The 13817-nt window shown below is 46.0% G+C and overlaps 2 protein-coding genes across 11 annotated transcripts in view; one reads left to right on the forward strand and one right to left on the reverse strand.

Annotated features, from left to right (window-relative positions):
- Window positions 1-13817, forward strand: part of ANKRD66 (ankyrin repeat domain 66) — a 119622-nt gene that overhangs the window by 76491 nt on the left and 29314 nt on the right. The window lies entirely within an intron of this gene.
- The window catches only part of ADGRF5 (adhesion G protein-coupled receptor F5), a 55717-nt gene that overhangs the window by 24089 nt on the left and 17811 nt on the right, over window positions 1-13817 (reverse strand). For 2 of the 10 annotated variants that reach the window (XM_081905974.1, XM_081905978.1), the window contains exons 2-10: window positions 13317-13366; window positions 12640-12797; window positions 12241-12460; window positions 9478-9597; window positions 8991-9051; window positions 4114-4284; window positions 3524-3700; window positions 2635-2753; window positions 544-602 (exon numbers count right to left, since the gene is read on the reverse strand). In XM_081905974.1, coding sequence (XP_081762100.1) covers window positions 544-602; window positions 2635-2753; window positions 3524-3700; window positions 4114-4284; window positions 8991-9051; window positions 9478-9597; window positions 12241-12243 — 710 coding nt within the window. In that variant the 5' untranslated portion in view covers window positions 12244-12460; window positions 12640-12797; window positions 13317-13366. The remainder of the gene's footprint in view (window positions 1-543; window positions 603-2634; window positions 2754-3523; window positions 3701-4113; window positions 4285-8990; window positions 9052-9477; window positions 9598-12240; window positions 12461-12639; window positions 12798-13316; window positions 13367-13817) is intronic. The other 8 variants (XM_081905977.1, XM_081905976.1, XM_081905980.1 and 5 more) reach the window with 8 other exon arrangements.

A 13817-nucleotide genomic window follows, 5' to 3' on the forward strand; every position in this document is an offset into this window, starting at 1 on the left:
AAACCCCCCTTAATGTCAACTGCTTGAGAGGGGTGGAGGCAAAACGAAGGTGCCTCCTTCAGAAAAGGGGAAGGGGATCAAGAAACATGTGGTGGGAGCAGGCATGTGTTTGTGTGTGCTGTGCCTACCTTTTAAAATTAACAAGGTGTCCAGATGGAATCCTTTAAGAAAGCCCTGTGGTCACTTGCAGGGTGTCGGGCTCTTTGCAGTTGGGCAGCACTTGGAATGGCCACACAGCCACAGAATCATAGAATTGTCGAGTTCAAAGGGACCTTGAGGGCATCTAGTCCAAGTCCCCCCAACTGAGAAATCTCAGCTCAAGCTTCTGTGACAGATGGCCATCCAGCCTCTGCTTTGAAACCTCCAGTGAGTCCACCACCTTCTGAGGAAGCCCATTCCAAATTGCACTTCTTTCTCGGAAGTGCTTTTCTAAAATGTTTAAATACAATAATGTGACTATTGTACAAAGATCAAAGCATTTTTTTAATATTCTCCTGTAATCCAAGTGAGTGCAAAGGGAAAGAAGGTGAATGTTTTCGATACCTGAATCCTGCAACTTTTACACTTCTGAAGCCTGGCAATGATTTGTATCCCTTGGTAAACTGGAAAAAAACCAACAATATAAATTATGACATCTTTATGAGACAATTAAAACCTCATAGGAAATTGGACTGTTTTATTTCACCTAGTAGACTGTGAACATGCCTACTTCATGCGTGAAATGAAATGAATCTATTACATTACTTTATTACTCTGTTACTGATTTTATTAATCTGTTTATGGATGGTCCACCTGCACCCAATTTGGAAATGATCCATTAAAGATTAAAAATACTTCCACTGAGCTTCTGCAATTAGAATCTCTTTCTTAAGTAAATCATTTCCAAATCAGCAAGGCCGCCGGGCCATATCAGGATCCCAATGTCACCATCAGGAGTATATTGGGGGCTCAATAGTTTTTGGACCCTTCCCGAACCATTTTGGAATGGATAACCTTCACCCACCTCAACTCACTAAATGTGCCCCGTTTAAGGAATCAGAGCAGCTGGCACAGTGCTGCTGTAAAATGATAATAGCGCCCAGTCAATAACATGGCAGCTGCATTTTGCACTAATCAGTTTTTGAGCAGTTTTCCAAAGCAGCCCATGTAAGGATCCCTTATGATATTTTTTGAAGATATTAAATCTATATTCTGCAGATGATAGTTTCTGTCCTTTCATCTTTTCCCGATTGCCTCTCCCTGACAATAGCTATTAGAATCATCTCAGCAGGTATGTTGCGCTATAACATGTACCATGAAGTTTTGACCTATGAAAAGGATCACCTTGTAGGAGGTATTTTAATAGCTGGGAGAGGATATAGGAACTGCAATTTACCTCTCCAGGTCTCACATGCATGGGCTGAAGAGAGTTTTAGAAGTCCCATCCTTGGCAGCAATATGGAGGCCTGTCAGAATTGGCAGTGAGTGGTGCCTTCCTTTAATTAAGTCCAGCTACAAATCAAGCTGGCTTCCCCCTTTATTTAATTGGACAACTGGAACGTAAGCTCAAAATCTGATTTTTTTACTCAATAGTCTTGCATTGGTTTCCAGCTACAGCATCAGTAAAAACTATGCAGGGGAAATACTTATATTTACAGTAAAAACAGTCTCAGGCTTGTGCCTGGAACTGGAGCAAGTACAGGACACGTCTGTCCTCATGGCTGGCTGAGGAGAGAGGAGGGAGGGGGAGGGAAGAGGGGAAATGACATCACACAGAGCCCTCTCTGCCAACTACATTTTCTGTAGTAGAGTAGCTGCCTATCAGCAATATAGCTCTGTAGTATTAGCCCCTTCTTAGCTAACTATCAAGGGACTCGGATGGCACTGTGGTCTAAATCACGGAGCTCTTGGGCTTGCCGATCGGAAGGTCGGTGGTTCGAATCCTCACAACGGGGTGAGCTCCCATTGCTCGGTCTCAGCTCCTGCCAACATAGCAGTTCAAAAGCACATCAAAGCGCAAGTAGATAAATAGGTACCTCTCCAGCAGGAAGGTAAATGGTGTTTCTGTGCGCTGCTCTGGTTCGCCAGAAGCAGTTTAGACATGCTGGCCACATGACCCGGAAGCTGTCTGCGGACAAACGCCGGCTCCCTCGGTCAGTAAAGCGAGAAGAGTGCCACAACCCCAGAGTTATTCGCGTCTGAACTTAACTGTCAGGGGTCCTTTACCTTTACCATATGCTAACTAGCAAGAATATGTGTTTGTTAGGTTTGGCTGCACATGCATCTCCTCATGTGAACGAACCCAGACCCTGCAGTCATTGGCTGTGGCTCCTCTGTGAGATGCCCAGAGGGTGGCAAGGCAAGAACAGCCTTCTCTGTGGTGGCTTCCCGCTTGTGGAATACTCTCCCCAGGGAGGCTCGCCAGGCACCACCATGACATATTTCTAGCCACCAGGCAAAAACATTCCTCCTCTCCCAGGCCTTTGACTACCTAATTAAACAATCTATGGCCATTTTAACGGTGGTGGGGGAAGGGCATCGTTTTGTTTGCAACAATGTATTTTTGGGTTTTTATATTGTAAACTGCCCTGTGATCTTGTAATAATAAAGAAATGCAATATATCTCTCCCACATGCAGAACCAGCTCAAACATACCGCTTTCTCCAAATCACTTTTGTATCGCTTAAACATGCTAGAGGACAGATTTCTCAGATCATCTTCAAAGTCTTTGTCAAGCCGGACAGACATTTTTATAATGTATATAAACGGAACACCTAGTGCAGAAAAGAACCGGGAAAGTAGTATTACTAGTAGTAGCAACTACTGCTGATTACTACACAGCAATAAATTTTGTTTTAAAAAAATCACCGTAAAATTCTTTCAATCTGTCCTCAAATCTTAAATATCTGTTCCTGTCTTGTTGTTTTGCACACAGCAAAGAAGAGAGACCTTAGACTAAACTGCAGCACTGGAAGCACATGGAATTGCATGTAGAGGAAGAGCAGCTTGGCTGCAGGAATAAGATTGTAAATAAAATCGGGGAGAAGAGCTCAGAGAGTGTAGCAATAAGAATAAAGGAGGGCAGGGAAAAGGAAAGGCAAGTCCTGCGGAAGACCTCTCTCAGGAAGGAGTTCCCTAATCCATGCTGCAGGCAAGAGAGACCAGAGTCGTTGCTGGGCCATCTTTAAGAAGCAAGTTCCACTGAATTCAGGGCTTACTCCTGGTCAGCGAGTATAGGATTGCAGTCAGTCTTAGAGATAATTCACATGGTAAATGTGTGAGAAGTGAGGGGCTCAAATGTTACAAAAGCACTGGGAAGCAAAGTTCGAATTCTAAAGCTGAAATGAAATTTCATGAAATGGCCCTTCCCTGAATTCCTTTGGGAAAGGGATAAAAGTGTTTTCAATGAAATGTCAAAATCCAGCAAATTTCAAATTCTGCTGACGTCAAAATCAGATGTTATAATGTGAAATACTCCTTTTCCGTCCTAGCTGCTACAGTAGGGTTGCCCTCATTTACTGCCCATTAACCCCCCCCCTCCTACCTGCAGATTGCAGTTGACAGTAGGTCCCCCGAGGAGGGCGCTGGGCAAGGCAGGTGCAGCTCTCTCCTGCCATCGCAGCACTGGGACAGGCTGGAGTAGCTCTGCATGCGCTGGCCGGCCATTCATAGCCCGACTCACAAGAGCAGTGGGTGCCCTGGGGGCCACCTGAGCTGCACACTAAGGAAAAAAAGCATGAAACAGGAAGGGTGCAGGTGAGACAGGGCATTTTGCTGAGCAACGTCTACTTCCTAATTATAATTCCCTCTGTGCATGACATTCACACTGCACAAATAGTTCTTTGAAAGTTGTCAGCATTATTTGACCAGATGGTTGGACAGTTTCTCTAATATTGGTTAAAACTGTAGTAGCAGAGCTCGCCATCTCTTTTTACAATGTAGAAAACCCTACAGTACAGCTGTAAATTACTCTGGAAATATCACAAAATGCCAGCTACATTTAGTCTAATTCAGATATTTTTTAAATCTAGCCTCTTCTCATTGGACTTTCCCCCCTTTTCTTAAAAACAAAACAAAAACCTAAAACCAGAGAAAGCCAATTAAAAAAGTGGAAGCTAGTGACATATAACCCACCTGTCGTGACATCAATGCTTGAAATGTTCACAGCTGAATCAGAAGCATTTACTGAGACTGGGAAGCTAAGGCTGTTTAAATAACTTCTGAGGGCCTCCAGGAGGGAGGAATCTGGAAGACTTATCTCAACAGCAACCGTGTATTCTACAGGTGAGATGCCTAATGTCACATCTGGAAAACAATTTAATAAGTTAGACATGTTATCATTACCAATCAGAAACTCCCTGTTTCAGTCTCACAAATCGCTTTTATCTCTCTATACGTAAGACAGCCTCAGGCTCAGGAACAAGGAGGCCTTGCCTGAGAACACACTTGTGGACCAGGGGGCTTTCTCCTTGTCCCAATAAATTTCCAAGGTATTGAGCCTGAATGTGTTCATTTCCATTCTCATTCTCCTCTCTCTCTCATGTGGGTGAGCCAAGATCCTTCAGCCCTTGGATGCAGATTTTTAAAATGATGATTCAAATGAGGGAGGCATAAAAATCCCACAAAAGCCCCATAAAAATAATGATTGCAGAGGCACAGGATAGCAATTTAGAGAGGCCAAAATACCTCTGGCCAAAACACAAGTGCCAAAGACACTGGATGCTAATGCTAGAAGACACTGATGGGTGAACTGGAGTGCTTGCTCTTAGAAGATGGCATTGACATAGTGGACGCAATGGAAAATGGAGACAACCAGTAGGACACCGTTATCTCTGGATATAAGCGCTATAGGAATGACAGAGAAGGACATATCTCTTTCTGTATGTCAAAGACAGTGAGTCCAGCAAACCAGGAATCCCCCAAAGGCAGACTCTGTCACAGAATCAGTTTGGGTGATAATAATTTAGTAACGAGGATATGCTATCATCCTCTTGATGAAAATGCCAAAGGAGATATTGAGATGATAAATGAAATCAAGGAAATGTCCAAAGGAGGAAATGTTGTGGTATTGGGTGGCGTTAACTATCCTCACAGAGACTGGCTACAGAGGTGTTCCTGTTGGAGAATTGGTAAAGGCTTCACCCCCTCAGCTACTTGCTGGTTGAGGTTGTCTCACATTGACTTGCAAAGCCCATATAAATGTCCTTTTGACTGACAGTTGGAGTCTGGATCCTATTAGCTGTCCAGCCTGAACTACAGTACAGTGGTACCTCGGGTTAAGAACTTAATACGTTCTGGAGGTCTGTTCTTAACCTGAAACTGTTCTTAACCTGAAGCACCACTTTAGCTAATGGGGCCTCCCACTGCCGCCACGCAATTTCTGTTCTCACCCTGAAGCAAAGTTCTTAACCCGAGCTAATATTTCTGGGTTTGTGACCTGAAGTGTATGTAACCCGAGGTACCACTGTTGTGGGTTGGGTATTAAACCCCACTTTCCCCCCAACAATCCAGTCATGACAAAGCGATGACAGTTCTAGATCTGGAAAGTGGCCAACGGAACACCTTCTTCTTCTTCTTCTTCTTTTTTAGGGGATCCAGAAGGGATCCTGGAAATTACAAGTCAGTCAGCTCAGTGTCTGTTTGGGGGCAACGGGTGGAAAGTATTGTTAAAGTTAAAATAACCACGCATAAACCTGTTCATCTTTGATGCTTCCATTCTTCCGCTGAATTGTACTACGCTCTTAGCAAACAGTTCATCTGAATACTTTCATGATGAAAAGGATTTCTTGTGTTCAATAATAATAATAATAATAATAATAATAATAATTTATTATTTGTACCCCGCCCATCTGGCTGGGTTTCCCCAGCCACTCTGGGCGGCTTCCAACAAGATGAAAAATACACTAAAATATCACATATTAAAAACATCCCTGAACAGGGCTGCCTTCAGATGTCTTCTGAATGTCAAGTAGTTGTTTATCGCTTTGACATCTAATGGGAGGGTGTTCCACAGGGCGGGCCCCACTACCAAGAAGGCCCTCTGCCTGGTTCCCTGTAACTTGGCCTCTCGCAGTGAGGGAACCACCAGAAGGCCCTCAGCGCTGGACCTCAGTGTCCGGGCAGAACGATGGGGGAGGAGACGCTCCTTCAGATATACTGGACCGAGGCCGTTTAGAGCTTTAAAGGTCAGCACCAACACTTTGAATTGTGCTCGGAAACGTACTGGGAGCCTATGTAGGTCTTTCTAGACCGGTGTTAAATGGTCTCGGCGGCCGCTCCCAGTCGTCAGTCTAGCTGCCGCATTCTGGATTAGTTGTAGTTTCCGTGTCACCTTCAAAGGTAGCCCCACGTAGAGCGCATTGCAGTAGTCTAAGCGGGAGATAACCAGAGCATGCACCACTCTGGCCAGACAGTCTGCAGGCAGATAGGGTCTCAGCCTACGTACCAGATGGAGCTTGTAAACAGCTGCCCTGGATACAGATTTGACCTGTGCCTCCATGGACAGCTGTGAGTCCAAAATGACTCCCAGGCTGCGCACCTGGTCCTTCAGGGGCACAGTTACCCCATTCAGGACCACGGAGTCCTCCACACCCGCCCACCCCTTGTCCCCACAAAACAGTAATTCTGTCTAGTCAGGATTCACCCTCAATCTGTTAGCCGCCATCCATCCTCCAACCGCCTCCAGACATTCACACAGGACCTTCACCACCTTCACTGGTTCTGATTTAAAAGAGAGGTAGAGCTGGGTGTCATCTGCATACTGATGAACACCCAGTCCAAACCCCCTGATGATCTCTCCCAGCGGCTTCATATAGATATTAAAAAGCATGGGGGAGAGGACGGAACCCTGAGGCACCCCACAAGTGAGAGCCCAGGGGTCTGAAAACTCATCCCCCACCACCACTTTCTGAACACGGCCCAGGAGGAAGGAGCGGAACCACTGTATGACAGTGCCCCCAGCTCCCAGCCCCTCTAGACGGTCCAGAAGGATGTTATGGTCAATGGTATCAAACGCCGCTGAGAGATCCAGCAGAACTAGGAAACAGCTCTCACCTTTGTCCCTAGCCCACCGGAGATTATCAACCAGTGCGACCAAGGCGCTTTCAGTCCCACGATGAGGCCTGAATCCCGACTGGAAGGGATCCAAATGGTCCGCTTCTTCCAGGCGTGCCTGGAGTTGTTCAGCAACCACTCGCTCAATCACCTTGCCCAAGAATGGAAGATGTGAGACTGGGCGATAATTGGCCATCGTGGCCACATCTAAAGATGGTTTTTTAAGAAGCAGTTTAATAGCCGCCTCTTTCAGCGGGTCTGGGAAGGCTCCCTCACAGAGGGAGCATTCACCACCCCACGAAGCCCATCGCCCAGTCCTTCCCGGCTAGCTTTTATAAGCCAGGATGGGCAAGGATCCAGGAGACAGGTGGTTGGCTTCACTCGTCCAAGCAGCCTGTCCATATCCTCGGAGGTAACAGATTGGAATTGATCCCACACAACTTGACTAGACAGGACTCTAGCACTCTCCCACCCTGGCCCTGCTCCCACGGTGGAGTCTACTTCTTCCCGAATCTGAGCGATTTTATCTGCAAAAAACTTTGCAAAATCATTGCAGGAGATCATGTGGCCCGTACTGGGCCCAGATGTCGCAGGTGGTTCCGCTAAATTGTGAACCACCTGAAAAAGTCTCCTGCTGCTGTTTTCTGCAGATGCAATAGAGGTGGCAAAGAAAGTCTTCTTCGCTGTCGCTATCACCACTTGGTAGGCTCAACGCTGAGCTCTAACCTGTGTCCAGTCAGATTCGGAATGAGTTATCCGCCACCGGTGCTCTAGCTGTCTCAACGATTGTTTCATTGCCCTCAGATCCGTGGAAAACCATGGGGCTGTCTGGGCTCCATGCAATCGGAGAGGGCGCTTCGGAGCCAAACAGTCAATAGCCCTGGTTAACTCCACATTCCACGGGCCACCAGGGAATCGGCTGAAAGGCCATCAACATGGGATAAAGCATCCCCTACCACTCTCTGGAAACCATTTTGATCCATTAAGTGGCGGGGGCGGACCATCCGAATCGGTCCCACCTCCCTGCAGAGGAGATGGGTCGCAGAGAAGTCCAGTTGCACCAGGAAGTGATCTGACCATGGCACTTCTTTCATTTCGCTTTTACTTAGTGTCAGATCACCAACATCCATAGAGGTAAACACCAGGTCCAAGGCATGTCTGTGGCTATGGGTTGGGCCAGACTTATTCAGGGACAGGCCATGCTTTCCACGAAGTCCTGAGCGGCCCCTTGTAAGGTTGTGTCGGCATGGATGTTAAAATCCCCTAGGACAACCAAGCTAGGTGCCTCCAGGAGAACATCCACCACAACCTGAAGCAGCTCGGGCAGGGAATCTTTGGTGCAGCGGGGAGGTCGGTACACCAAAAGGAATCCTGTACTGCCCCTATTGCCCAACTTCCAGAACATGCACTCGGAAAACTGGGTCTTCCCAATAGGACGCCTGGTGCAAACTAATGACTTCCTAAAAATCACTGCAACCCTGCTTCCCCGCCCACATGACCTGGGTTGCTGTGCATAAGAGAAACCTGGTGGACAAGCGGCGGCAAGGACAGGCCCATCTGCTTCATCCAACCAAGTCTCTGTTACACATGCCAGGTCAAGTCCTCCATCCATGATCAAGTCATGGATGGCAGTGGTCTTATGAATCATTGACCTGGCATTGCACAGCAACACTTTCAGGTCATGTGGGTATCCCTTGCTGATTCTAGTATCCATCCGGTCAGGACCAGACCCGCAGGCAGGGATAGTCCTCAGACAACGACTAAACCTGCCTCCTCTGTAATGACATGGTCTGGTCTTAGCGAAACTCCTCCTCCTGCCCGTGATCACTGAGATCGGTTGTCCTAATGCACCCCCCCCCCCCCGTGGAACCTGCCCCAGCCAGAGTGCCCTGACTGCATATCTAAGAACAAAGATTCTGCGTTCAGGCAAAACACACTGTTGAGAAGTATTAACGTACCCTGCCGTTTCTGCCTGTGCAACTCTCTCTGTTCCTTTCCTCCGTTACTTTTGCTGTAAATCTGAAAGAGATGCACCCACAACATCACAACATTAGGAAAATTGGTTAAGGGCAATACAATGGGGGGAAGGGGTTCCAAGAAGAGCTTAACCCACTCATCCCTAGTGAACCGATAGTCTTGAAAGTCAGAGTGTGCTCAGAAAGAAGCAAGATCTGAAGAAATGTGGGCCTCTGCCTTTTCAGAGCTCTCTGAAATAGGAGTCAGAAAGCCACAGGGGTGAATTGGGTTGGCCACCTCAAGTCCTGATACGGTTTCTGCAGGGGCCCTTCCACTCCTTCCCCCTGTGGTATGGCTGGCTTCAGCAGTGTAGCCACAGGAGGAAAGCTCTGGCCAACCCTGCCATGCTTTCCAGAGTGTCTCTGCATTGAAAGAACAGCCATGTGCTCATACATAACTGTGAAGCTACACACAGTAAACATTACTCACAGGTGAATGGATGAACGAGCCAAAATTAAAATTTTGGGAAGCTGTGCTGACAACTATGAGGGTACAGAACATTGTTATCTTCCAAGGCAGCATTTTTTCCGCGTTTTGTTGCTGTAGAACCTACAAGGAAATCAAAATATGATATTCTATTACTATTTTTGAATAAAATTAACATAGTTTCCCTTCTAAAGAGTCAGTTCTATAAAGAATAGGCTGTAGAGAAAGTTAGCATGTTTGTTTTTTAAGAATCCTATATACACACTGTTCCGTCATTATGCCGCTGCTGCTGTTCTGTGGCAAATTCCTTTTCTTATTTTACAATCTCCCTGTTTGAAATCCTTCTTCCCTTTAAAGCCTTCCAACATGGGGGACAGGATCCCATAGCATTAACTCAAGGCACCCCAGAGCCCCCTTCTGGATCCCATCAGCCCAGGGAGAAACAGCACCCCTGCAACTCACTGCCACCAGCCTCCGAGAGCCAGTCGGGCAGAAGACCATGGTCAATGGTATCGCAAGCCACCAAGAGGTCCAGAAGAACTCACAGGGACACTGTCTCTTGTCTGGTGTAAGGCATCCATCAGAGCAACTATTTTGATGCCAAAACCAGGCCAGAAACCAGACTGAAGTGGCTCTAGAAAACTAGTGTGATGCAAGCGAAGGGGGGAAAGAAAGCCAGTCAGTGGAGGAGACCAGTAGTGCCCTGTAATGATGAGGGAGCCCCATATCTCTCTCTGCAAAGCAGCCTGACAGTGGTGGACCTTGGGCTCTCACATTTTAGCAGCACCCTGGACAACACCAAAATGCAGCGCCCCCCCCCCCCACCTCCCATTCTACAACATAGTTTGGCACCCGTGACCAAACAGTTCACGCTCCTCTACATCCACCTCTGAGCCTAACTGACACGTCGCCTGGAGATGCAGCACGTGCTTAACTGTAATTGTTGCAATACGGAAACTAATTGGTGCTTGTGGGACACTTGTGGCTCCTCCCCATGGCTCTTCCAGACGTCCTTTTGTGCCATGTTTCTAGGCACAGGTCCACGCTTTAAAGCTCTGCATCTCTGCTTTCCCTGCAAAATCCCACTTTTTACGACTGAAAACAATTCCACAGAAACCCTGAATTGCTGTTTGTCCCAATTCAGCATTAAAGAGCGGGTTTTCCTGGGGAAAACAGGGTGGGGCAGGAAGCAGGGGCATACCTAGCTGCTCTGGCAACCGGTGGGGCGGGGACAGGGCAATCTGTGCATGAGGGCAGCGCAGGGCCCCAAGCCACAGCGGCACTCCCTGGAGAGACGTGTGGCTCAGGAGCACTGCAGGCCAAGCCCCTCAGTAAGTGCCCCCCCCAAGGATGACACCCAGGGCGGACCGCATCCCCCTTCCTACGCCCCTGGCGAGAAGCGCTCAGACACAGGCTGGGAAAGTGTGGAGCTGTGCCTCGGAAGCAGGGGGCAAAAGGTCGTTGGGCTCAAGTGATGCTCAAAGCACAGGAGGCAGATCTGATTTGGGGGGGGAAGACTATGACCGGAAACCCCTCTCCTCCCCTAGTTTCATTTGCTGAATTAAGTTCAGCATAATCCTCACAAAGAAGTCCAGAAGCCCTTTTGCTCTCTCAGGCTGCAATATTGAAGGGCACCTAAGCTCTCTAGAGGAAGGACAGAGCTTGCTGCTGCTGGTGCTACCTCCTGCCACAGTTTATATTATCACACTCTCTTTTTTTAATTCTTTTTATTAATTTTCACAAACAAAAGAGAATAAAGAAAAACATAAGATACAAATTATAAAAACAAAAAAAGAGAAATAAAGCAATCTTTTAAAATCAATATTTTGTACCGTCTTCTTTACAAAGTGCATACACACGCTTGACTTCCCTCCTCCCCCGCATCAGCTTTCTTAATACATATCTTCTCCTACAGATTCTTATTCTTATTCCCTTTTTGTGCAGATCATGTGATTTATGTCAGACCCGCTACAGTTTTTAAACTTCTGCAATTTATCTTTATATAAGCAACAAATTTCCCCCATTCTTCCTCAAACTTTGACCCTTTTTGACCTCGGATTTTATAGGTCATTTTGGCCAATTCTATATACTCAAAAAGTTTAACTTGCCAGTCCGATACTGTTGGAATTTCCTGTGATTTTCATTTTTGAGCAACAAGAATCCTGGCTTCTTGATTTCTGGCATGTGGTGAACACACTCGATAGAACTTTTATGCTACTCAAGTTGCTCATTGTGTTATGTTGGTCACAAGAAATGGTGCATGTAAAAAAGTTTCAGGTAACATCTTATCATATTTGCTTAAGGTTATGACTCTCAAATAAAAGTAAATCATGTAGATTTTTCTTTTCATTCGTTGGCAGAGGTGGTACGTGTTTTTGTGACCAATGTAACAGGCATGCCCAACATAAATTTTGTTATCTGAAGGTCTTCTTATTCTGCTCCTAGGATAAAATTTATTGTCAGTTCACCAAATGAGAAATATTATCAAAACGATAAAGTGTCATTAACCTATTATCTGTTTTCCTGGAGAGGTCTTTAACTGAACTTTAGAAAACAATTAGAGAAGTTCTGAGTTATCTTGTGTGTCATACTTCTGATTGTTTTACTCATGTGTAAATTGCCATTTTGAAAATCTGTTGCCATATATATATATTCTTTAAAATGATACACAACACTTTAACTATATATGAAAATGAAAAATGGGTCTGTAGATTGATGTTTTCATGGAATTAATGTTGGCCTTTCCTCTTTCCCCCCAAAACATACCATTCAAAGCAGTGTCTCTTCTCCAAAAAATCTACTAGCTGTGTCTTCAAAGTTGGTTTTGGATTCATTCACAGAGAAAAACAAGACTATTGCTCCTCCTTAATCCAGCTCCTCTTATAAAGCAAACAATCTCAGCTTGGCTGCCCAGACAAGTCCCAATAAGTTCAGTGAGACTTAATTCTAGGTAAGTTCGTTTGTCGTAGATTTCAGACTCCGTGACCTGGGGTTAACAAATGGTTCCCAATGAGCAAATACTCTATTCAGACACTACTCAGACTTTTCATCTTTCCTCATGGAGAGAGCCTAGTAAAGTGATGCTACAGCTATCTCTTGGGTTCCCCTCCATCTGATGTCTTTCCTCCTTCTCAAGGCACATAAGATACATTCCTGCTTTTTTACCTGATCAGCTTTCTCTGGACTCAGCCCTCCTATGCAGATCTGGGATCTGTGGACATCTCCTTCCCTGCGCAGTCCGGGGCTCTTGTTTACTGAAAGGAAGTCATGCCCAAGGCAGCAAGTTAAAGAGAGTGAGCTGCGCGTTGCTGCGCAGGCAGGATCTGGGCAAGGGAGGAAGTTGAATTTCACTGTCTGTTCAGTGGGATTGTCGAAGTTATTTCCTGATGCCATTCACCTGATCTAAGCTTTTCAGTTTATTTTATCTGAGCAAGCAGGCGAACATGTTCCACAGGCATTTTACTTCTGAGAGACGCATTTGTCATGTTTGTTTGTTTGGGGTTTTTGTTACCAATGAAATGGATGAGAAAACGCCAACAGAAAAGCTTCAGCCTTGCCTTGCCTCCAAGCATAGCTAAGGAGGACTTCTACTGCCAGACTTGCTTCTAAGCATGATGCCAAATATTTAAATTAAGAACTAATACATGGTTGGCATAGTTTAATTCTCTCACAGCAATGAGGAAGGCACAATAATATAGAGCAGCATTTCTTTTTCAAAGTTGCTGTTAAAGCCCTGTCATCTAGTGCAAGCCGGAAGCAGGACTGAACACAAGGGTCCCACTGGCACTTGCTGTGTGAAAAGCCCCTTATCCAAACACAAGGAAGTAGCGCCCTAACCTCACCTTGCACACCACAGATTCAGATATCCAGAAAGTCAGGTGTGTGTGTAGTACTGTAAAAGACACAAAAACAAAAAACAAGCAGCCTTAAACAAGCCTTACTCTTTATGTTCTACTCATCCGTGACAGCTGTTTTCCCAGAAACTGGGGGTGGGGGAAGAGATTAGACAATTTTTTTTTCCTTCCTTGTTTGCCTTCTGCAGGGTTTCAGGGGGTTTTCCTAGAGTTTTCTGGGCAGGGTTTCTGTCCTTTGGCGTCAAAATTTGGGGTCAGGAATGCATTAGAAATTTCCTCATAGGAATGAATGGAAATCATTGACGTGTTATGTGAATGCTCGCCTAACAAACCATTTCCTGAGAACGCATTGTGTTCATCTAGCAGAACCTGTGTGTATTGTAACCCTTTCCAGAAAGCTGCCCCTAGAAGCCTTCCTTACCTGGGTCATTGGGCGGTCGCTGCAGCTTTCCCACCTCCAGACCCTTTTCCAAGGCCAAGAATTAAAAT

The sequence above is a fragment of the Podarcis melisellensis genome (genome assembly GCF_964234715.1).
Source record: "Podarcis melisellensis genome assembly, chromosome: 3".
Classification (NCBI taxonomy): domain Eukaryota; kingdom Metazoa; phylum Chordata; class Lepidosauria; order Squamata; family Lacertidae; genus Podarcis; species Podarcis melisellensis.